The sequence below is a fragment of the Balaenoptera borealis genome (genome assembly GCF_965194805.1).
Source record: "Balaenoptera borealis genome assembly, chromosome: 8".
Taxonomy (NCBI): Eukaryota; Metazoa; Chordata; class Mammalia; order Artiodactyla; family Balaenopteridae; genus Balaenoptera; species Balaenoptera borealis.
In genome coordinates this window covers 5927897-5953775 of record NC_138865.1, presented here as the reverse complement: position 1 = coordinate 5953775, position 25879 = coordinate 5927897, and the positions used below count along the sequence as shown (strand labels likewise).

The window sequence follows — 25879 nt, the reverse complement described above, 5'->3', positions numbered from 1 at the left end:
TGTCAGGCTCAGAGAAAACATGTCTGTAGGTAAGATTCTGTCAAGGGTCACCAGTTTGCCACTTCTATAAATTAGTGTAGGTAAATGTAGGATTATTAATAACATTTACTTGAGTTAGGGCTGTTGGTAAAAGTTTAAGTACAGGCCTCCCCGCTAAGCATTATTTTCCTAGTTGTCTAGAAACTCTTCTCGCCCTGATTGGAAACTCATCTAACTTCTTATCCTGTTGTAAAGGTAAATATAGACATTGTCTCTGAGGTCTTAATGGAATATTGGGCTCCTGAGCCTTTGTTCTTCAGGACTTAGCGCAGACCTCTCTTAGCCTCATCCTGGGAGTTAACATGTCTATAGAATAGTGGCTCAGGAGCACCATTAGTGTCACATTAAAAGGAAAAAAAAAAACCTTTTAAGCAGTATGTAGCATCACATTTCAGAACTGGTCCAGTCTCCTTTCTTCAGGAAGACATAGCAGTCAACTAGGACAGTGCCCTAGCACAGTAGGTAAGAGAAAGCAAAATTGTAATTCATACATTCATGTGTTATTCTTTGATTCTCTACATTTTTGCAATAAAGGTGAGATGGCTTATACAAAGAACAAACTATATAAAATACAGACATACAAAAGGAAAAATGAAGTTATGAAAGAAATTAAGAGTGAGCTGATGAGCTTACACTGGGAATCAGATCAGTTTGAATAGGGCTGTTTCTTATCAGTTTGGTAACATCAGACCTCGTGTGTAACCTTTCAGTTTCCTCAGGTGTTAAAATCAGAATTTTTTTTTTTTGAGCATTAAATGAGACAATACATCTAAGACATCCTAGTGGCAAGAAATAGTGAATAATAAATGTTAGCTAAAAGTATGCAAAATAATATGTATGTGTTAATAATATATTTGCTATGATAAGAGTACCAGATTCACTTCTGAGATTCTTAACAGTTTAGGTGGACAGGAAAACTAATTATGTGGAAAGTACAATAGACATTCCTCCCACAGGGCTCTGGGGATACTGAGTACTGGAGTTATGTCCTTGACTCCGGTACTAAATTTGGGAATTTGGACAAGTTATTTAACCTTTTTAATTGAAGTATAGTTGATTTACAATATTGTGTTAATTTCAGGTGTATAGCATAGTGATTCAGTCTTTTTGCAGATCATACTCCATTATAGGTTATTACAAGATATTGGGTATAATTTGTGCTATACAGTAAATCCTTGTTGCTTATCTATTCTTACGTCTAGTAGTTTGTTAACCCCATACCCCTAATTTGTCTCTCCCCTCTTCCCTTTCTTCTCTGGTAACTATAAGTTAACCTCTTATTCAATCACATTTTATCCACGTATATTTGATCACATATAAATGCGTGACTTACTGTACGTTTTAGTTGCTTTTGATTTTACAAAACGTATTTGTTGAATGAAGTCTTCTGGGAATTGCCCTTTTCACTCAACACTACCCTACTGGCTTGTTTTTAACCAGTTCATTCACCTTCACTGCCTTGTAACATTCTGTCATGTGATTATACCACAAATGATCCACTCTCCTGTTGATGGGTCGTTAGGTTGTTCCTGGAGCTTTTGCTGTTATAAATGGCAGTGCTATAAAAATTGCTGTACACGTCTCCTGGTTTTCAAGTGCAGCCCCCTCCAGTGACCTGCCCTGTCAATTCCAGCTGTCTGCATCCTCTTCAGCTCGGCCAAATCACCAGGGTTTGAGCTCCACTTTCCTGTACCGTGGTGGGAAAAGTTCTCCAGGCAGACAGACATGCTGAACCAGGGTTCACCCTGTGTGCTTCCTTTCTCTCAAATTATCACAGTCTGCTTTGCCTGTTACCCAATTCCTGAAAACAGCTGCTGCATATATTTTGTTCAGTTTTATAGCTGTTTAGGACAGCAGCATTCTGTTTAGGGCAGTAACAATTACTATGCTATGGCCAGATGAGGAAGTCTATTCATCTCTATTTTCTACTGAAAGTTTTAGTTTTGTTCTGGGCATTTAATCATTAAGACAGCTGGAGTTTATTTGCTCATATCAAAAGCCCAAGAGAAATTTCGTTTAAAGATAATTTAAAGAATGTTCTATCTTAGACATTCTTCCAGACGCACTTAGTTCTATCCAAAGGTTAAATTATAAATTCGACCACTGAAAACTACGTTCTACACATGAACGGTGTGAGGTAGAGATAACAATTACTCTCTTATGGATAACCATTTCACCCCCAGTGTTTATGCTTAACTTATGAGCTTAAATTCTTCACTTGGAAAGTGGAGGTAATGATATCTCACATATGAAACACAGGTACACACACACATAGCCTTTATAGAGGGTCTGCAGTGTAGCTGTCTTAGTTCTTCTGATTAAAGACTGATTTTAAGACTTTGAAACCAGGTAACAATAGCTACCATTTATATTACCCTGATTATATGCTGGGAACTATTCTAAGCACTTCATGTATGTTAACCCACACAAGCCTAATAAAAATCCTATAAAACAGGACTATTATTTCCCCCCTTTTACAAATGGGGAAACTGAGGCATAGAGAAGCATCACTAACTTGCCAGGGTCACACAGGTAATTTGTAATGGAACAGGGATTCGAATGCAGACAAGTGCACCATACTATACTATTCAGATGAGCAGATTGTAATATCATTCTGTTATGAAAATTAAGGCGCCCTTATGCCACCTCTGCTCAGACGCGGGCCCAAGGCCTGATCCGCTTACAAAACCAAAACCCACCAACCACAGTTACAGGCATTTCAAAGTCTTTTTTTTTTTTTTTTTTTAATTAAAAAGTTTTATTTTTGGTCGCACCGCACAGCATGTGGGATCTTAGTTCCCCAACCAGGGATCGAACCCACGCCCCCTGCATTGGAAGCGCAGAGCCTTAACCACTGGACCGCTGGGGAAGTCCTCAAAATCTGAAAAAGGAGATTGGCAAAGCAATTATCGAATTTAGTTTAGAAACAGCCCTTCTGTTAATCTCTGCTCCCAGGGACAGTGGTCCCCCCAAATCATTCTGACTTTTGTCCATTTTTTGGCAACAGATTCTAATGAATAATATGCATTCTCATAGTGCTCGGTACTTCTAAAAGTGCTTTCACATGGGTTAATATTCACATACCCAGTTACTGGCCTATTAGCCCTCTGGCTCAGGTCAGGTACTTGTCATGTTCTCCACTGAATTTTAAGTGGCTTTTTTTCCCCCAATTACAGTCTGTCCAGAAATGATGAAACATATTCCCAGATCCCTGTGAAAGGCTATCTCTTAGGAGATAAATGAGCCCCCATTCACTTCAGTCTGGTGCTCTGTCACTTTTCCACGTTTCTCGGCACAGCAGCTGAGAAATGAAGCCATGACAACAGCCGAGCTTCCCAGACCAACATGGCCCCTCACTGGAAAGCTGGCAGCCGTACCTTCTCCTGAGATGTCGTGGGTTGTGCTACAAGGTCCTACGGCCCAGTTCTCACTTCATGTTGGTAGGCTTCCCTTCTTTCTACTCACTTGATCTATCAGGTTGTAAAGAATTTTGACTTAAATTTTTGCTTTCAACGGGCAATGATATAGTAGAATACACTGCCAAGGAAGATATACGTTGCTGGGTTGTTTTTTGTAATTGGTAAGTGATTTTTAAAATTTTTCTATACATAGACAACCAGGGGCAAAACCTTTATGTTTCCTTCTTAGATAGGTAAGCTCTGAGTATTCTAAACACATTCTAAGCAGAATTCTAACCAACACTCAAGCACATACTCAGCATATAACTGTGGTCTATGATATTTTAACTATTATGATAGTGTATCTTGTAAACAGTAAAATCAAGTAATTATTTCAAATATGCGGTGTTTAGATATAGAAATGATTGCAAGTACTAAAAAAACCCATGGATTAAAATACAGTATTTTATTTTTTTCTCACCTAAAAAACAAGCAACCCAGAATTAAGATATACATAAACTTCTCAAATTTATCCCTAATAAAATTTTGAATATTTATACAATTTCTACAGAAACATACAGTGTATCAAAATCTGCATAAATCAAATTTATAAAATGTGTAGAAATGCATAGTGATATTATCAACTTACAAAGCAAGGATATGGGAATTATTTCCAAAGCAGCCTACAGTAGAAAATAGTCATTATGGCAGCAGCTTCTGATGTGTTTTCGTGTTTGGTAAGGTTTCTGATTTCAATATATAGAATCATTTTTTATAGAGTATCTTAACGAATTGCACAAAATACCCATTTAAAATTTACATGCACAGTTTATGTGCCACCTTTCTTAGGCCTATGCATAGTTAACAAGGTTATAATCTATTCAACAAAGAAAATGGAGCCTTTTTGCAAACACACAAGTAATTAAAGTACCAATTCTCTTAGTTTCTTATTTATAGTTGATTTATTTTGCAGTTATATAATCATATAAATGTATTCCTTTTTAAACATCCCTAGAGATGAATGAAAGTTCAAATGGTTGATCAGAGATCAGTAGCAAAATACAAATTGGCAATTCAAAAATTATAAATAAAACTCTGTTTAGGATGTTGAACTTTGACTCTCTGAAGTTAAGAGCTAAGCTTGGAAGAAACAAATCTGTAGGCTTTTTTTTTAAACAAATGTAGGTTTTTTTTCCCTTTTCTTTTTTAGGCTTTAATTAAATATATTTCCCTCTGGTAGTAGTTTGTGAATTCCTTTCATTGATATGATTACAGGATCAAAAATGCTTAATTTACTTGCCATTCCCTACCTCATCATTTTAAAAAAAATTTGTTTTGCATTCGACATAGCATTTAACCTTGTAGGTAATAAAAGACTATTTAGCAATTAAAATCTATTGACAACTTGGAGTATTTGGTTTTCTTCTAGTAGGTACTATCTTAATAAATGTGTAAATTCAAACAAGTCTTCTTTTCACTGGAAAAATACTAATAGAAATATGCTTTCAAAAAAAAAAAATAAGAAACACTAGGGAACTAACAGATAATCTAACAGAATTCATATTTGTTAATGAACTATATTTTTAAATAGCCTTTTTTAAAATTTAAAAACTGTGCAGGGAATTTCATGAAGATATAAATGAAACGTCTATTCACCCTTGGCTTCATAAATCGCACAGCTTAGGTTGTAACACACAGTAGTCTTGTAAGGCTTAATCCAACAAGGGTTTGGAAATTCTCACCTCGGTCAGAACAAACCTTTGATGTGTTTACAGTGGTGTTTTGTTGTTTTTGTTACCCCCTCTTCAAGGTTTCAAAACTGAGAGTTAGTTATTTATAGTTTTCTATGGTGACAGGGAATGGGGAAAAGTCAATCCCCAATGTCAGGGGACATTTTTCTCTAGTTAGTAGACCCTCTGCTGCCTTAGGAGTTGGTACTGACAGAGGACACTGGGAATGCCAGCAAATAGGGGAGTTAATGCCATACAGTCTTCAAACCCTACGGAATAGCTTTGGATGTTCCATCTTGTCATTTCTTTTTTCAAGCAATACAACATTCGATTTCAGAGCAAATGGTAGCACATTAATTCAGTTCTGAGTGGTAAAAGTATTCCTCAGACAGGTGACAATTCCATCAACATCCTACAAATTGCATCAAAAGCTCTTGAAATATACCAAGAAATGAAAAGAGGCACTAAATGTGTTGAAATTCACCTTTCAAAAAAGCAGCATGACTGTGAAGGAAGGCCACCTTGGCTAATAACCTGTGGCAGTGCTTCAAAAAGATGTAAAATTAAATAAAGATACAACAGGTTGATAATCACCAAGTTACATATGACGATCTGGTTACTCCAACCTTTTTTCAAGTGTGTTAAAAAAAAAAAACAATCAAACTGCCTTTCAGACCCCTGAGTGTAATCCCAAAAAGACAACAATGCTTTTTACTCTGTTCTAAATAAAACAGAGCTAAATGCACAGATTACCAACATCATCTTAAAACAAAACAAAAAAAAGATGTAAACATCTACAAAGTTTAAGGTAAAAGCAGTTTTGTAAACAGTAACTGCAGATGATAATGTTATCGTAAAATCACAGTTTATCAATGTCCTCAGACTCCTCAAGAGCCTCTGGGTTTGGAGCTGTACAATAGTTGCAGCAGGTTTCAGGAGGTTTTCAGTCCTGTATAAATTTACGTGTCAGTAGGTAGGTTATTGGTTTCTTTCATTCCTTCTAAACACTATGGATGTTATTTATTTCCCACTTTTGAGTCATTTTGCTGGAGTCGCAGTCGGAGATGAACACTTGATGGAGGACCTCCGAGCGATCCAAGCACTTTCTGGAAGGAATGTGAGTCAGTCTGTGCAGGTTCTGGAAAACACAGGGAAACACAGTGTTACATTTGCACTGTGTGATATCACTGACATTAGACAAAGTCACAGCCTGGCTTTCATAAGAAGACTATTCAAGCGAATCGGGCAGGCACGAACCAGGCACACCCCAGAGTCTGTGTTTCTCTTGATCGTCAGTCTTCTACATCCTGTTATTGTTCAGTCATGATGTACTGCTGGTACCTCCAATTCAATACATACAAACTTAAATTCATCATCTTCCCCTCCAAACCTGCTCCTCTAGCTCCTATCCTACTAATGACGATACCAGCTTTCCCGTGCTCAGGACAGCACAGCTCAGGCTGCATTTCCCTCCTTCCTTCCTCCAAGTCGCTGGCTGAGGACGGACATCTGCAGTGGCTTGGGCTTGCATCCTTTCCCCTCCCCACTGCCCTTGCCTTGGTCGAGCCCTGGTCACCTGCTGGAGGTTCCTTCAGTACAGCTCAGGGCTGTTCAGAGTGTGGTCGTCAGACTAGCTAAGATTGGGTCTGTAAGGTCGAAACGATTTCATAATAATACAAAGAGCTCCATCTGCCTTCTTCATTGTATGGACACTTATACTGATGGCGCAAAAGCCATGCTGGGTGAACGTGCTGGGGCCGTAGCATCAATCACGCAGTCATGTTCTCCATGGATGCACCCTCACAATTAAAAAAGAAAAAAAAGCCAGTTTCACTTGAGAACGCCCTTGACAAAGCAGTAAAAACGTTATTAGGTTTTTTGTTTTTTTTTTTTAATTTATTTATTTATTTTTGGCTGTGTTGGGTCTTCGTTTCTGTGCGAGGGCTTTCTCTAGTTGGCGGCGAGCGGGGGCCACTCTTCATCGCGGTGCGCGGGCCTCTCACCATCGCGGCCTCTCTTGTTGCGGAGCACAGGCTCCAGACGCACAGGCTCAGTAGTTGTGGCTCACGGGCCCAGCTGCTCCGCGGCACGTGGGATCTTCCCAGACCAGGGCTCGAACCCGTGTCCCCTGCATTGGCAGGCGGATTCTTAACCACTGCGCCACCAGGGAAGCCCAGTTTGGTTTTTTTTTTTTTAATGATAATAACGTTTAACATTTATTGAGCACTTGCTCTATGCCAGGTAGACGCATACCAGACGCTCTACGTGTATTAATTCATTTAATCCTCATAATGAATGGCCCTGGGATGTAGATCGTCTCCTATTTTTAAGTTTTTTAATTAATTTTTAAAATATTTATTATTTTTTTAATTGGGGTATAGTTGCTTCACAGTGTTGTGCTAGCTCCTGCCGCACAGCGAAGTGAGTCAGCCATATGTATACACATATCCCCTCCCTTCTGGACCTCCCTCCCACCCATCCAGGTCACCACAGAGCACCGAGTAGAGCTCCCTGCGCTATATGGCAGGCTCTCACTAGATATCTACTCCATACTCAGCGGTGTATATTTGTCAATCCTAATCTCCCAGTGCACCCGCCACCCTTTCCCCCCTGGTGTCCATGTATTAGTTTTATTAAATCTTGACCCTATGAGATAGTATGGGAAGAGTGGATAGCACATGAGCAGTTGTCGGGACCCGAGGGTTGAACGAGCTCCTTCTCTCGTGGGATGTCATTCTGACTTGAAAGGACAACCTGCAGGCAGATTACAATTATGCAAACTTGGGACTGGGTAGACATTTTCCAGAAAATAAAGTGAGCCCATCACTTCAAGGAAAAAACAACAATATAAAGCTGACAGTATCTGTTGCCATTGATAAAATTTGAGTTTTCAAGCAAAAATTCGAGTTTTAGAAAACTTGTATCCATTACCATGAACTTGACAGCTGCACAAGATTTAAAGACTTTTCTGATGAAATCAGTGGTTATATTTGTGATTTATTTGGCATTGTATGATGAAATGTGCCATCATTTGGAAGATCTACATGACTTAGTGAGCCAATGTTTTCCAAATGAGCAGCGAATGTGTGATGTTACAAAAGATCCACTCCGGTGTAAGACAGACCAGTGGGTTTAATGCAACAAAGAACAAAATGTTCACTGATAGGATTCCAGATTCTACATTGCAAAGCTTTTAAGAAACTACCACTTACACACTTGTGTAGCACTGAAGAAGAACAGCCTCAATTATCTGAAAAGGCTATTAAATTACCCCTCGTTTTCCAACTGCACGTGTATGTGAGGCCGGATTTTCCTCAAATACGCAACTAAAACAACATATCGCATCAAACTAAACGCAGAAGCGGAATAAGAATCTATTAAACCAGACATTAAAGGCGTTCGTGAAACTATAGAACAATGCCACTCTTCTCACTTTTGGGGGGATTATAAAAGTGTTATTTATATTAACATGTAATATGGTTATGATTGTTACATTTACGTGAATTCATACATAAATACAACAATTCTCAAGTTTAATTCCCAACTCAGGAAATACCGTTAGCTGTAACCTCTATAACAAATCTGTCTGGGGAGCGTGTCAGTGGTTTGTAAGGATGTAAAGGGGGTCCAGAGACGGGGCAGAGTGAGAACCACTGACCGAGCTGGCCTCCTGCTTCACCAGTCCATACCTGACAATATTTCCAGAATTATCTTCCCAGAAGTATCCACTGTTTCCTATCACTGTGATCCTTAACTAATGTCAGTCACTCCCTAAAGCCCACAAAACAAAGTTCCATGCTCTTTCCCATGGAGAACAACTTAGGGAACCAGACCAAACGCAGTTCCTAGAATTCTCTACACTTTGATGCCACGCCTCTGCTCACCCGTTTTCTCATTTATTATCCATGAAAAGCCTTTTTATACCTCAAGACCTGGTACAGTGATACTTCCTACATGAAACTCATCAGAAATAACTCCTCCTATTAATCTCTCTTTTGCTGTCCTATGGCATTTTGCTTATTTTTACTTCTGCATTTTTTTCCTTCTCTGCCATTATAGTATGATGGGCTTTAGATATTTTTTGAAGGGCCCCAGTGAATATTTAGTAATGTCTGATGCACAAACGGATATTCAGTGCTGTGCCCTTTAAAATATCTAAAATATGTACATTCCATTCTTATCCACTTCTTCTTGTGTCGTTTTGCATCTGCTAACCTTCTTTTACTAGTTTACTAATATTGTCCTTACTCACCCCTAGCCTTTATTGCTATTATTCATCTTTCTTTGTGTAAATAAATGTTCTCTTCTCTGGGATTTATGTTCATCTTCTCCTTCCTAACTTGTTATAAGAAAAATATCAGCAACTGACACATACTTACCACTTCATAGTAATTATCTATGCACAATGGTAACTGGAAATATTCAGCTGGGTCGTAACATCATCACTATGTGGCAAACAAGTGTTTGCTGACAGGGAGGACATGACAGCGAACACAAGATGAGTAAAGAAAGTTCAGGGCTGCCAGGTTCTTTCAATCTGGGGCAGCTTCCCCAGCTTTTTGTTTCATAATAAATTGATTTATTTTAGCCAAGTCTAGACTTTGAAAATTATTCAGAAAACCATTATTATGTTGGAATCCTCAACCTGGCACAGAACTCTGAATATTCACAGCTGAAACAGAAAAACTGCTCCCGCAGAGTCAAGTGAGAAACTAAACATGACCTTTAAAACAAGCAACAGGCGACATGTATCCTGTTGCATTTAGCAAGCAGCCATGATGAGAAGCTTTGAAGGCCTAGAGTCCAACACGTTATTTGTTCGTCTCTATCCCCACCTGCTGGACAACAGGCAGCAATATTTTAAAAGTTAATAAAATAAAATGCAAAAATAAACGCAATATTTTCTATGTGTCATACGTAGGTATACTTACACATTATATACGTCATTTTAATGAATGACTCTTTTGGATTAAAAAGATCGGATTTTGATATTAGAACAATGGTGATGACTGCCTCAGGGAACACTGGTTTTCCTGTGTTGATAAATGAGCAGTGGGTCTGCAGGGACTCCAGGTGGCCTCCTTCCATGACAATACTACACCAGAGGATAAAAGTGATGCTTCAGTGTGGAACAATGAGTCACTAGTGCCCAGGAAAACAAATGAGTGAGTGAGACGGACATGCAAGTCAGCGTGAATGCAGGTTTTAAGGTTTATACGTCTAAATTCCACACGGTAGGTGTTATTAAAATGAAATAGCATGTATTTCAGAACTGAAACACAGATTACCTTGAAGTACTGCCATTCCTTCAATTCATTCAGATTACAGTGTGTAATCATAATTTTGGATCCATCAGGGCCCTTCGTCAAACACTGGTCATACTGCATGAGTTGATTGGCTTCGTTGATTCGGAAAAGCTGTTAAATAAAAAGAAAGAGAGAAAGAAACTTAACTCCTATAATTCAGCTCAATGACTATCCTATTTCTCTACCATGTTTCTGTATGTCCAGAACTGTAAGTCCAAAGACAGGAATTATTCATTTGGATGGTAGTAAAGACCCCTTCTAACTCATAAAGGATTATGTTCTTTAGCCTCTTAGATACAGAATGGGTCATTAACATATGAATTTGAACCAACAATGTAAGAAAGTGGAAACAGACCTGAAAATGTTTCACAATGTAAATCAGAGACAAGAAAAATACTCACATAAGGAAGTAAGAGAATATACTAGTGAAATATACATGATTGGCAGAAGCATCCCAGCCTACTGGGGGGAAGATGTGGGTACTGAACAGTATCTGCAAATAATACTGTTAGGGAGCTAGGCTTACATAGTTACACACTCATGCAAGAATATATTCTAATCTACACTGGACATAAATTCTAGATTCTGGTTGCTTACATGAAAACCAGGACTGCTCTTATCCCCTCATTTAAGTAAACGTTTTAGCACTGTCAGTTTTTCACAGAATGTTTTACTTTACCAAACAATCACAGTCACCAAATGGAAAACCAGGCGAAACCCCGTGCCCAGTCAGCCCAGCTGCTTCCAGCGCCGACGGAATTAATCGCAAAGCCCAGCTGTTTACCTGATTCCCGCCCATCCTGTGGCAGGGGCCCAGCTCAACAAAGCCTCCGTTTGTCTTCCCCATGCTGTCAATGCAGTACACAGTTTCAAAGCCTCTGATCTAAAAAACATGAACAGAGAACCACAGGGAAGGTGACAGTTTAGACTCTAATAAGCTCTCACGTGGCATCAGAGAGCTTCGAGTTAACCGGGTCCCTACTGTCCTGTCAGGCCTTGAGGAGCTCGGAGCCACAGTCACCTCTGAAATCACTTAAGTCTTGAAGTCAACACTGGAATGAGCTCATTCCAACGGAGGGTCTTGACCTCTAGATTTTGACAAAATACCACAGAAGAAAAAAATAAAAAGATACCATTAGTACCATTTCAGATTCACGATCATTCACGTGAATGAGAAGGAAATAGAACAAAGGGAGCTGACCATGGCGGTCACAGACACTGGCCCCCGGGTCTAGGCCAGAGTGAACTTGGGAGGTAAGGCTCCCACTCCTGGCAGCAGCCCCCAGGGGCCTGGGCAGTGAGGCTGCTCTCTGACTATGGATGTCGCAGGTGGGCAGCAAACACGCGTTTCCATGTTTGAAATGCGCATTTTGTAAAAAACAAAAGACAAAAAACCCACAACTTTTTCCTTATTGGAAATATTACAGATTTATATCTCAATTATAAATTACTCCTGTATTTGGATAAAATGCTTTATTCATTCCTTCAGTCGGCAAACACTGACTGAGCACCCAGGACGGTAAGAGCTTCAGAGGAGAAGCCAGTCGGGGTCGGAGGCCCTGCGGTCTGTAGAGAGGATGCGGGCGGTGCTGGAGGCGGCCCCCGGGAGAGGACAGGGCAGGGGTTCACCCTGGAAGCTGCAGGGAGGGTGCAGAAGTGGCTTGTGAGGTGCAGGGCCCAGAGTGGGGAGGGTTAAACCGAACACGTGTTCAGGGTGAGACTGTAAAGGGAGGATGGAACGTTCCATCTGTTCACTGGCTCACGCTTTTATTTATTCGTCAGCTATTACGTGAGCGCTGCGTCAGGCACGCTGGAGGCTCTGATGCGCCAGGGCACGAAATGGATCGGATCCTCGCCCCAGGGAGCTGACGCTCTAGGAGGGCAAGCCCGAATATAAGCAAAACCGTAACAGACACGTCAGAAAGCGGCAAGTGAGAACCGAGGAGAAGAGACAGATGAGCAAGTTGGGGGGGGGAGTGTCTGGGGGGCACGAGGCGCACAGAAGGCCTGGCCGTGCCTGCAGACGCTCCCCCTGCTTCCCCAGGCAAAGCATCCCGGGGGAGGGAAGGGCAAGGCCGGCGCAGGCCCGCGGGAGGAGGACGAGGGGAGGCCGGCCGGCCTGCAGTGTGGCGGGGAGTAGCAGCGGGGCCCCCAGGAAGGGCTCTGCCCCCCACCTCGGCGTGCCCGGGGCCGCCTCGCGGGGCTCGGGGCGAGGAGCGACGCGGCCCGGCGGCCGCGTTGACAGCTAACCGGGGGCAGGCAGGGCTCGTCTCAGTGGGAGACGTGGTGGGTTAGAGCAGGGCAAGGGAGGTCGGTTTCTGCAACTGGGTGTGCAGTGTGAGAGGAGAGGCGTCAACGAAGGCGCCAGAGTCTGGGGCCTGAGCCGTCAGCACGGGGGGTGGTTGGCGGGGGGGGGCGTCCAGCCTCACACACCCTAGTCTGGGCTCTGGGACAGAGATTTGGGTTGAAGGGGGGGCATCTGAGAGCCCTCAGCACGTGCAGGGGGGACTCTGAAGCCTCTACTGGGCAAAAGCTCTCCAGGAGAATCCATCCCTTCCACGCACAAGGCAGTGTGCTGATTAGGTGCTCTCCAGAGCGAAAGAGAACCAAAAGGCGGTCCGGACCCCCAGGGGCTTCGGTCTAGTTGGGAGTTAAGACAGAGGCGCAGAGAGAGCGAGAGAGAGCGCGAGAGAGAGAGAGAGAGCGAGAGAGAGCGAGAGAGAGCAAGAGAGAGCGAGAGAGAGCGTGAGTGTGGGCATCCTTCTACCCAAACGCTAAGTGCTGGGGCTCCTTAGGGACAGAACCAGCCTCTTTCCTCTGTATTTTTCTCATTCCGTCCCATGAAACAATCTACCTGCTGCTGGATCCAAATAAATGTCTTTAGATGCACATGTGGCCTCCTTTCTGGGCCTGAGATCTGGACGGCCCAGCGGGGTGTCTGCTGGGCTCTTCGTGCCCCCCTGGTCCCTCTGGGCCCCTCCCCAGCCGCCCCCTCTGCTGACCTCCCCACCCTGGCGGCCACCCAACCCGATACTCAAATAAAACCAAACCAGCTGTCCTGCTGGCCCACACCCTCCACTGCCCTGCCCGTCGGGGCACTGCCTCCAGATGAACTAAGCACTCTGACGGGGCCTGCGTCCCGCCACCTCCACTGTCACCACCCCGTCCCAGCCACCATCACTTCTCCCTGGAACCGCCCCACTGCTTCCTAACCCGCATCCTTGCTTCCACTCTCAGGCCCCACTGTAGGGTGAGTGAAAACACAGCATAAATGGAATCCCATCACCTTTCTGTTTAAAGCCCTCCTGTGGTCTCCCACTCTCAGGAGGACGGTTGCTCTTTCCACCTGCCCCTGCGCCTCATTGCACCTCCTCTTTTCTGCTTATCAAACACGCAGAGCCTTTCCCGGCTCACAGCCGGCAGGCACACCGTCATCCTTACCCGGAGCACCCTTTCCCGGCTCTCTGATTCGCTGGTTCCTCACATTCAGATCTCAGATCCACCGTCACCTCCTCCGAGAAGCCTCCCTTACCGGGTCCCTGAGTCCCCTCAAACAGCAGCTGTCTATTTCCTTCATAGCCTTTTCCGCCATCTGTCACTACACTCTTTGTTTTCTGTTTCTCTCTCTGCCCCACTAGCATGCACGGTCCCTGAGGAGAAGGTCCTTGCTTGTCACATTTTCTGTCTAGAAGAGTGACCGGCACCTCGTAGGCCCTCAACCACTATTTGCTGAAAACATAACTAAGCAAGGTCTTGTGGGCTTGAAAGTTCATGGTGTGTTTAATGCACCTACAGGGCAGCAGATAAGGCACAAGGGTGGGTGCATTCAGAAAGGAGGCTACAGAGGCAAGTTTGAAGAAACAAAGACAAAGCAACACAGATCAAGGCCTTTGGTTTTCACTGTTTTCAGTTACCCTCACTGTCTGGGTGCCAATTGCACATGGGGCCTCCGCGTAGGTCACTGGGACATGGCAGTGAGCAGGGCCCCGGGGCCCTTACAGACAGTGATTCCGAGTTACGAGAGGATGGCAGGCCTGAGTCTCGGGATGGAGCGGGGAAGCATAGAAAGGCTTTTCACTGTGGGCAATCTCCACGTGGACAGCAGTAGGGTAGGTAGGAGTTCGCCGAGGAAGGGAGTCGAGCGAGGGGTGGGGAAAGGCAGGAGCTGAAGGGAGCGGAGAGCGTCCCGAGCGGAGCAGACAGGAGGGACTTGGGGCGGGAGGTCGGTGCAGGGGAACTGTCCAGTGGAAAGGCTGGGAGGTTAACAGCTTTTCACCAAACTTTCCCCCAAGAATTCTCCTCTCTCCTCCAACATTCCCATCTCCCTCTGCTTTCTCCCAAGCTCAGTCTCCATACACACACACTTTGAGATCTGACCCCCGGCTGATACTCACTTCTCCCCATTCGACATTTTTGGGCGGCAGAGGGTAGTGTGAGGTGATATCATAAGCTATTTCTTCCATGAACCATTTGAAACTTTTGCAGTTGTGATCTTCTCGAAATTTCTTCAGCTCTGATATATCCCCATATGGTAGTGCCTTTGATTCAGGGCGACTGGCATAGAAGTAGTCTTTATACTCATCCCACCAGACCTCTACAACTCTGACGTAATTCTGGGAAAAAGAAAATTAACGTCATTATAAAAACCAAAAATATTTGTACTGTCATAAACAGCCTCTCTTCGACATACGAAATATGACCAACATACGACAAATTTGTTTCAATAGGACCCGATACTTAATGACACAAATGCAAGCAAGCTCGTGACTCTGACATGTCCCTGTCACGCGTGTTCAACCAGAGTGACGGACACAGAATCTGGTGTCACTGCGCTGAAGGTCCCACACTCTAAGATAATCCATTCTTTCCTGCTGATGGAGCTGAGCACAGAGGGCTGGTGAGACAGGCTGGCTGGCTGGCACCGGGCACCCCCCGACCCCTCAACAATCTCCTCTCTGAGGACCATGCTGCTGGCACGTGCGGGGGGAGGGGTCTCACATCAGAAACCACTGGGGAAAACAACAAGCACATTTCTGCAAGTGGCTCTGCCCATCTTGTAACAGCTACACCTGAACCACTGCACTGTAGCCCAGAATTAAGTGGATAGTTTCCCCAGGGGGTGCATTTTGAAAAGCAACTGAAGAACAATCATGTAAGTTGACGTGTGAGAACTGACAAAGATCTAACTTCTACTGTTTCACTGAATGAGCGCTCGTAGGCGTGAATTGATGCGATGGACGTGGCACAGATCCAGCGAGGCCCTTGCGCTTGGACATCACGGGGCAGCGAACTTTATAAAGGGCCCGGGAGTCAGTCTTTTCAGCTGAGTGGCCATCCAGTTTCTGTTGCATCTACTCACCTCTGCTGCTACAGTGAGAAAGCAGCACAGGGAGCACGCGAACAAACGGCAGAGCTGGGTTCCGACACAACTTTATTTACTGAAAAAGGCTGGGTTTGGCCCTCTGGCCGCAGAGCAGGAACGTCTAGTGTTCAGATTAAATTTTCTCTTGGCTACAAGACAACTATCAAAGGGGTGCACGCCTGGCCGTGGGCATGTTTCTGCAAAAGCCCGTGGGCTCAGAAAGTTTTAAGCGGCAGCCTCCTAAAAGCACACAACATTATTGCTAAATATTTTGAATTCTTGCAAATCCACCCAAAGTTAGACACAGTCCGTGTCTTCCAGGTACTCGTGAACATGACGAATTAAGTGCACACGCCTAAGGTTACGGCAACAAAAAGGAGGAGCATTTAATTATTTGGGATGGAGAGGGCGGGGACGGCTCAGTCCCGAAGGAGCGGTCAGTCAGGCGGGACTGGGACCCGGGGCAAAGAGCAGTGCAAATATATGACAAATCATGGTGCATGTGGAGTCCTGAAAGAGGTCCATCACCACAGCGGGAATGCAGGATTCGCTGAGACAAAAGCTGCCTCGGTTTCCTCATTTTAAGATGAGGCTAATTAAGAAGTTAATCAGTGCGAAGTATTTAGATTTGCACACACTAAGCACTCACGAAGTGTGAGCTATTAGTGATACGACTGATCGTTTCCAAGGGCTCTGCACGTCACCCATTAGCTGACGGCCGTCCGAAGGGTCCTCGCAGGCAGCAGACATCAGATTCAGGTTTGAGGCGAATAACAGGACAGGGAGTGGAGGTGGCCTGAGGGGTGGGACGGAGGGTAGAGAGCTGCCTCTGAGGGAAAGTTAAAAGCTCAGCTCTGAAGAGGCCAGGTCTGAAACATCTGAGGGCCATCTAAGAGGAGGGTTCCAGGGACTTCCCTGGAGGTCCAGTGGTTAGGACTCTGCACTTTCGCTGCCAAGGGCTCGGGTTCGATCCCTGGTCAGGGAACTAAGATCCTGCATGCCACGTGGTGCTACCAAAAAAAAAAAAAAAACAAAAGAGAGAGAGAGAGGTGTTCTAGAAGACGGCTAAAGAAGACGGTCTAGAAGACCGTAAAGGTCTGCAGCTCAGAGAAGACCACCGGCTGGAGGAAGAGCCCTGGAGGGTGGAGGGGACGGGCAGAAGCGGAGGACAGAAGGCGCTGGTGAAGGCTGCGCTGGCTGGTTCATCTGACAGCGATGAGTGTCTCCCTCTCGTCTCTTTTCCGTTTGCTTGTAGCACCGGCCTTCCTGAACCGACCTGACTTTCCATCAGTTCTTCGTGGTTGTGGGGCGGATTCCAAGGGCGGCTGTCTTCCTGCAATGCCGTCGGGCCCAGTGTTCACTGGCGGCTATCTCCGTCTTACTGCGGAGATTTAAATCTCGTCCCCTGTCCTAGCGGGGCTCCGTTTGGCCACTTCTAAGAAAATTTGGTCGGTTAGAGGGCTGTGTTGGTTCTTAAAGCCTAGTCTCTGCTTCTGTTATCTACTCGCTTTGGGGAACGGTCCTGAGTCGCATCCGTAGCCAAAAATAGACTTCCTTCTGCTTTTGACTTGGTTAAGGGCTCCAGAAAATGAAAGGCACCACAGTCATATGCTCTTAGAGTCTATGAAAGTCGCCCAAACAAAGGGCTTCTAAGTTGTTCCATCAAAGAGAGAGGCCATCGTCCTGCCGGCACTGGGGCTGTGGCCTCTGTGTGAAGCTCTCCTGGTTTGTCCCTGGTTTGAGGGACAAAAGTTATTCATTCACCTTTTGCAAGCACTGTTGAAAAATGTGATTTTGTTTACTACACAAACTTCTATTATAATTACTTTACTTTTTAAAAACCAAACAAAAATAGTGTTTCACTCACGTGGGAATAATAGACGTTGGTATTTCCCTTTCAACGACTCTCCTACATGGTGTCAGGTTTTAAAAATTTGAGTTATCATTTTTTAAAAAATTTTTTACTGAAATGTAGTTGATTTACAATGTTGTGCTACTTTCAGGTGTACAGCAAAGTGAATCAGTTATACATATATTTCCACTCTTTCTTTTAGATCCTTTTCCCATATAGGCCATTACAGAATATTGAGTGGAGTTCTAAAGTCTGAGATATCTTGACGGAGAACATTCAAAACCATTCAATAATGGAATTCTAATCAGAGTGGGATACAAGGAATAATCCTAGAAAACAATAAGAAGTTTCACGAATAAGTCTAGTCTAAGTGAAAATAGAGAACCTGCGTGATTGCTTCAAAGATGTTGCCTGGAGCTTCCCTGGTGGCGCAGTGGTTGAGAGTCTGCCTGCCAATGCAGGGGACACGGGTTCGAGCCCTGGTCTGGGAGGATCCCACATGCCGCGGAGCAACTGGGCCCGTGAGCCACAACTACTGAGCCTGCGCGTCTGGAGCCTGTGCTCCGCAGCAAGAGAGGCCGTGACAGTGAGAGGCCCGTGCACCGCGATGAAGAGTGGCCCCCGCTCGCCGCAACTAGAGAAAGCCCTCGCACAGAAACGAAGACCCAACACAGCCAAAAATAAATAAATAAATAAATTAAAAAAAAAAAAAAAAAAAAAAGATGTCGCCTGGCCAGCGAGCTGGCGTTAAGTGGCCACGTGGCACATACGTGTCAGCTCCCTAGCCCCCCACTTTTAACCGGAAGACTCACCTTTAGGGTAGGAGAAGACCCGACATAGACGGGCGGAGGGTTCCCCTGCCAGCCCTCAAGACGGTAGATGTGCCCGACACGGGAACAAGGGACAAACAGTAACTTGCCACCGCACTGCCAGATCTGTCAGGAAAGACACACGTGGCAGCTGTCTCAAACGCCCAATCTGTCCTGTAAACGTAAACCTAAAGTCTAAATTAGACACAGGGTCTACGGGGAATTCACCAGCTAAACAGAGCCTACGATAACTTCTTGTTTCTCAAGCTCACATGCTAACAAAGAGGCCGCTGGGTAACGCAGGCGCACAGGGCACCCAGGGGCCCGTCCTGAGGCCCCGCAGAGCCACGCAGACTCCTGCGTCCCAACGCTCTTCATCTCTCCCAGCGCTAACACGCTTCCTCCCACCTGGGGGGTTGTTACCATACCCGCCTAACCGGCGGCTCCTTCGCCTCCGCTTGCCTCTACTCAGGCTCCCTTATTTATAGCAGGAGATTAGGCTGGCTGAAGGGCAGCTCTGGGTCATGCTGTCCCCTGCTTAGTCTCTCCGATGGGTCTCCACTGCCTGTCAGATTAAGCAACAGTCTCTCAGCCCAGCACTGAAGGCTCTCCTCACTGTGGACCTGGCGCCCCTGCCCACGCCATCTTCCTGGACGCCCGTCGGATTCATGCTGTCGGCTTCTGCCAGACGGTGGGCCCCGTGCCCGCCCTGCGCCTTTCCCCGTTCTGCTCCCCCTTAGCTCGGCCCGTCTCCCTGGTTTTGCCTCGAAAACGTCCCCCAGCATGATGCTGCCTCTGAATCACACCACCTGAAGGTCGGTCTACCTTCTGATCGTACTACGAATGTAAGCGTAATTCTCATCTCTCATCGGCTGTAAGTTCCTTGACAGCGAGGACCGAGCTCCTCCTCTTCTGTCCCTCCCAGTGCTGAGCACCGGACATTTAAGACAAGAGGTAACGCCTATGTGTTCAACTCTAACTGGAAAATACTTCTTTCTTTTGGGGAAGTGGCGGGGGGCAGGGGTGGGTGCTGCAGGAAGGCAGCTCCAGGGTCAGTGTGAGGACACACGATCACTGTTGGACACACGATCACTACCTCTGACCTGAAGCATCCTGTCCTGCGGTGATGAAGGCGAGCTTCAGCAGTGGATGGTCAAATGGAGCCCCACACCTGCTGATTCCCGCAAGGGCTCCTATCACAAAAGGCTCCGAGGTACAGAAGGCTTTTGGGGGTGGAGTGGGAGGGGAAGGAGAGGAGGTATTTTTACTTCTGAAGCTCGCTGGCCTCCATTTTTAGCTGAGCCATCTACGTATGTAGTAAGTTTGGAGCTTGCATTTTTGCCTTAGTTTTCCCAAAAGGCAAATATTTTTGTTAGTCTTTCTTTATAATTTAGAGAAATGCATTAAACAGGTTTTTCGTTTTTTTTTTCCCCAAAGAAACCAGTCTTATCTGAATGTCACAAGAATCCATAACTGCTTAGAAAACTGCATTTGTTTCAATGAAATGTTACCTTGTATGAGATCTCAAAGTTTTCACCACCCCAAATCTGGAGGCCTGGATCGTAGAGACCCAGCTCAAAGAAGAAGTCTCGTTCAATGGCGAATAATCCTCCAGCCATGGCTGGGGACCTAAGAAAAAGAAACGCTGAAATAACTTTTAAAGACAAACCCCCAATACCCCTTCAACAACAGATAACAAGCCTTTATGGAATACAGTATAAGTAGTGCATAGAAGAGACAAAACTGATGGCCAAACATTAAGAAATTATAAAGCCTTCATGAAACAATGTGTTCATAATTCCTTATGAATTTACTATAATTTCTAACTGAAATCCTGTTACAGTTCGTTACAAATTAGAGCATTACATCATTTCGCCATTAGAGGGCGCCTTGGTTCCTTTGTTTATTTAAAAATTAAGCCTTGAGACTTAGTTAAAATAGAATTTTCTCTTTCACTCCTAAAAATACTGAGCCATACAGCCGTGGTCTGCTAAATGTTCCTGAAATGATTTATGAGTCATTCTGGGATGAGTGAAACCATACACCATGGAAGTAGTCTCTCATTTTTTAATTTTATAGCTCAGTGGTTTGCCAAATAAGGGCGTAAATCATGGTAGAACAGCCACGGTTCATTCAGAGTTTGCAAATATAGCACAGAAATGACACAGGAGCATTAGACACAGCTATTTACTGTGTCAGGAGGCAGGGCTGCCAAAGGGTGATCTGTGGTCCTTCTTGAGTAGGACCTTGAATTGGGTACTTTTTAGGGACAAGAGAAAAAAAGACTTGATAGCTTTTTAGGGCAAGCCACTCGCACCGTTAGGAATAATTTTCACCCTGTTCCCCCTCCCCTGGGAACAGTGAATTATCACTGCATTCGATTCTTAGGTAGATCCCTCCATTAGAGCCTCTTCATCAGCACACCTGATATTCAGTCTATCACCAACTCCTACTGATTCTACCATCAACACACATCTTGAACCCACTTCTCCCTAGCGTCACTGCTGCCATCCTAGACCAGGCACAGGAACCCCGACTGTGTCCTCCGCTCTCTCCTGCCCCATCCAAGCCCCAGCAGGCAGCAGGCAATGCCTCCCTGCTCTGCCCAACCCCCTCCTGTCCCAGGGCCCTGGCTATGCCACAGTCTCCTGAATGGCCCTCCCTCCTCCTCCACAGGGCCGACTTCTCATCCCTCAGGGCTCGGCCTCAGCGTCACTTTCAAGACACTTTCCGTGAGCTTTTCTTCTCACCACTCGTCACACTTGCTGCTCCAGTTATTCCTGCAGTTAACTGTTTAATTTCTGTCTCACCCACTACATGTTAAGTGGCACGAGGGAACACATCTCTTTAAAATTTATCCCCAGAAAATAGCGCCTGGCACATAGTAAGCACTCATTAAATATTAAATAATGAAGCAAGGGACTTCCCTGGTGGCGCAGTGGTTGAGAATCCACCTGCCAATGCAGGGGACATGGGTTCGAGCCCTGGTCCGGGAAGATCCCACATGCCGAGGAGCAACTAAGCCTGTGCGCCACAACTACTGAGCCTGCGCTCTAGAGTCCGCGAGCCACAACTACTGAGCCCACGTGCCACAACTACTGAAGCCCGTGTGCCTAGAGCCCATGCTCCGCAACAACGGAAGCCACCGCAATGAGAAGCCCGTGCACCGCAACGAGGAGTAGCCCCCACTCGCCGCAACTAGAGAAAGCCTGCGTGCAGCAACGACGACCCAACACGGCCAAAAATAAATAAATAAATATATTAATTAAAAAGATAATGAAGCAAGAAATATTTTCAATATTAAAGGGAAGTCACATCAGGGGAAAGTCATTCTCTCAGAAGGCTTTTCTTCTTAGAGGAGAAACAGCCCTATTGCGTTTTCAGTTATACTTTCATGCCACATTTATTTAACTGTCATTTAACATTACTCTATTGTAACTATGCCTTTTTGATCTTTAAATATATTCCCACTTATCTCAGTACATATTTGAAAATGTATCTTAACATGGAAATCAGTGAGTAACTTAAAGAGAAACCTTCCTTAAAATTTTCTACCACATTTAAAACATTTTCTTTACTAGCCCATGGGATTGGTAGAAATAGAACTGTAGTTATTACCCCTTATGTTTTTTCTCCCAGAATTATTTGTGAGTCAGGGTAAGTGGGTAAGCAGTAGATTCCTGGACAATTTTTGAAAAAGAACTTCAAAGAGAAATTTGGAAAATGTCAAATAAAGCTGAAAGTTGTATAATTTCCTTATGTTTGCCATTTCAGTATCCTGGTATCACGACACGCCCAAATCCCACCAGCTTTTTGCATGACGTTGGAGACACCTTCCCCAAATTGAGTTTTAACATCATCAGTAGCGTAACAGGAAGAGAGAGACCAAAAGCAGAACCATAAGATCAGAAAAATAAAATCAGACACATTTAGAAGCCTACATTAGCATTTACGCAAACATTTCATTTGGGGTCACTCTTCTGAAAGATGGTAAAATATTCCAGTGAAAAGACCAAAGAGAGTGGCACAAGTTGTTCTATTTGAAGAGCCACAAGAAGGGAGAAAAAGGAAGATTTTGGAATGAAGTTTCCTTTTCATCAAGTGCTCTTCTGAAAATGAAGTAATAAAAGATTCTATGTAACATTTCCCAAAGTCATGTATTTTTATTCATCAGATTTAACTGGGATGAAATTAGTATTTAAGAGTTAGCATATAAAACAAAAGGAAGGAAAAAAAACCTCTTGTTACTGTCTTTCATTGTCAACACTACCCACAAGGCATCAAAGTGGATATAAAACTTGGGTCGTAAGCAATGTGAGCATTTTAAACTTACAGAATGACGTAATCATCAAAAGAACAAAATTTCATGTCTAGTCTACTAGGACATGATGGCAAAGATTTTCTTTTTTTCACCTGTATTTGGAATTAATGCCATAAAGCATGCTCACCCCCAAACGGAGCTTGCTTTTAAGGAAAAAGCAACCACAAAGAAGCAGGTGTGAGTTTAAACCTCTGAAACAGCAGAAAGAAAGAAACCCTTTCAGAATCTGAGACAGCATCTACAGTTTTAAAAACAAGTTTCTTTTTTTTTTTTTCTTTTTTAGCTTGGCAAGAGGTTAATAGGTTAGCAGCAACTGGAGAAAAGAGAAACAGGTAAGTGATTTAGTGATTACCGATATGGTTCAGTTTTTGTCTTTCTCATTCTCTTCTCTCGAGGGGTCAGAGGCACCCGTTTCCAGAGCATACTCCAATCCCATGCTCCTCGGGCATACCCATCTTCGTCACCACCCCCTTGGGGTACAATTTCATAAGTGTTGCCATTTATGACATCTATAATCGGCACCGTGCAAGTGGTTCTGTATTGTGTTGATGATGGCAGCGAAGATGAAATGCAAGGGCGTGTAGGGACCCACATGTTTACACGAGTACATGGGGAAGGAAAAAAAGAAAAGTACTTAGGTAAACGTTCCACGTAAGAAAAGGAAGGAGTAATCTTTACCGATAAGGTTCAGTTTTATGTTTTCTTTTGGCCTTTTCCTTGTGGCTTAGAGGAATACGTTTCCATAGCAAACTCCAGTCCCAGGCCCCTCTGGCAAAACCATCTTCATCCCCACCTTGCTGTGGCTCAATGGAATAATCATTCCCATCTATGTAATCTATCAGAGGCACAGTGCATGTGGTTCTGAAACATTTACAGAAAATGAAAAAGCATTTAAGAACCCAAAACTGACTAGTTGAGCATGCCTAACTAGATTCTCTCTTGTTACTGTGGGTTTGCCTTTTTTTTTCCCCCACTAGGGGATTTTCATATCTAATGGGAAGTGAATGAATGCTTTGAAAAGTCAAGGAGGCTGTTTTCTTAAGGGAAGGCGAGAGGAGATGTCCCTGGGCTCACAGACACATGTCAGGGACAAAGAGCCATGAACTTGAACTTAATAAGATTTCCTCATTTTCACTGTGGTCCTACAGGCAACACTCTCTTGGTAACTTCTCATTATTTATCAGATTTCCCTGCCTGTTATTTTCCCTCCTTGCCCCTCCATTAAAAATGAGTGTGTGTGTAGAAAGATAATACCTGCTACATGTTCAGCAGTGCTCCCAACTCTTTGCTGCTTTCTACTTCTTTGAAAGCAGTGACTATGAAAATCTGTTTCTGTACATTTACTTTTCTTTTCCTACTTGTTTTTATTGGGAAAAAACAGCTTTTCTTTTATTGCAAAAAAAAAAAAAAAAAAGTACTGTATTGTATTCCTGCTTTTTAAAAAAACAAGGAAAAAAAATCCCTCAAAACCTGCTGAAGAACATAAATAGTGGCCTGAGAATTTGGAGCAAAAAAATCTTATACCTTTTACGTGGGCTTCATGAAAATGCTAGAACTATATGACCAATCAGGTGTAGAGCCAGCTCTACAAAGATAATCGGTATCCTGCTTGTTCCAACGTTCATTTTATCAGAAAAGAATTTTAAAATGCATATCCTAAAATGGAGATTATAGTTTTTTACAGCCATGTTAAGGTGCTTTTTAGATGTTTAGAAACCAAGGAGAAGGGGAAAATCAATGGGGCTTAGAATTTCGATACAGGGGAAAGGTACTTTATTCCGTCCAGACAGTGGACTCCCATGGGCGAGTGGAGGGTCCCTGTGGTATGGCCTCCCTCACCACCCCGAGGACTGCCAGCTTTCACCAGGACAGGTGAAGGCTGGTTATCTCTCCTTATGATTCTCGGATTTCTAAGTATGCGGTGGAAGGTGTCCCAGAGAGATCTCAGTTGGGTAGTTTATAAGCTGTCAGATTTGGGGCAAACTAATTAATTTCTCTCAGCCTCAGCATCCTCTGTAGTACAAAGGAGGCAATAATATCTATCTTGCAGGGTTGCTGTGAGGATTAAATCAGACAGCACGTGGAAATCGTGTCTGATAGATGCTCTGATGATGAAATCCTCCAAAAGTTCTTCCTCTGACTCAGGCCATTGCCACAGGGACATGTCTTATTTCTTCCTGATTCTGAAATAGTCAGGATTCTGGACTAAAAGCAAGGAAGGCTTTGGGAACTAGAAAACTGGTGCTGCCCGTCTACTGTTTCAGACCTTCTGTAAATTGGTGATCACCACATTTCCATAGGCTAGTTGTCTACTTCTAAACTTTAAAGGTCCTATGGGAACCCAAGGTCTTGCCACAGGTAAGAGCTGGCCCTTACTGTGTAAAATAATCACTTCAAAGGGCATAAAACAACCCACAGGCAGAATTCCAAAGCATGATCCTTCAAGTCTTTAGAATGTTACCACAGTGTGCGGGAACAATTAATATTACTCTTAGAGCAAAGCTTTTGTAGCCAGAGGAAGAAGATTCTGAGTGAGATGCCCTAGGCTTATCCCAAATGTCTAACTGCCCGCATATGAATCAGCCCCAAGTAGCCACCTAGATCCACCCAGGGAAACAACTAACTAAAAAATAATACTCAACATACAACTTGATGCACTGAATGGAACTGGAATCAGAAGAATGGGAACATTATTTGTCCTTCTAGGATGGGGTTTAACTTTTCAACCAGGAAAGAAAAAAAGCAAGGTAATGTTACCTGTCCTTAGATATGGGAGCTACGAGTGGTGCGTACCAGTTAACCGCCACCTCACAGTGGGCATCGAGGTATATCAAAACCTGAAAAAAAAAAAGAGGCAGGGTGAAAGAAAACTCATATACAGCACGACATATATCACGTACAATTTAAAATTAGATGCTAATATAAACTGGCGTTAGAGTCAATTTTGATATATAAGTTATCTGTTTAAGGTAGCATTTTCAATTCTAAAAAATTAAAAATTAGATGGGTACTTAAAAATGTAGACGATCTTTTAGTGACCAAATCCAAAATGCTGACATAAT

The 25879-nt window shown here is 44.0% G+C and overlaps 1 protein-coding gene across 7 annotated transcripts in view; it reads right to left on the bottom strand.

Moving 5' to 3' along the window:
* Positions 1-3884: 3884 nt before the first annotated feature.
* GALNT7 (polypeptide N-acetylgalactosaminyltransferase 7) overlaps positions 3885-25879 on the bottom strand; it is a 120326-nt gene continuing 98331 nt past the window's right edge. For 2 of the 7 annotated variants that reach the window (XM_082402115.1, XM_082402118.1), the window contains 8 exons: positions 25575-25654; positions 23170-23352; positions 20008-20125; positions 18500-18622; positions 14868-15086; positions 11258-11356; positions 10456-10584; positions 3885-6305 (listed from right to left, as the gene is read on the bottom strand). In XM_082402115.1, coding sequence (XP_082258241.1) covers positions 6168-6305; positions 10456-10584; positions 11258-11356; positions 14868-15086; positions 18500-18622; positions 20008-20125; positions 23170-23352; positions 25575-25654 — 1089 coding nt within the window. In that variant the 3' untranslated portion in view covers positions 3885-6167. The other 5 variants (XM_082402121.1, XM_082402116.1, XM_082402117.1 and 2 more) reach the window with 5 other exon arrangements.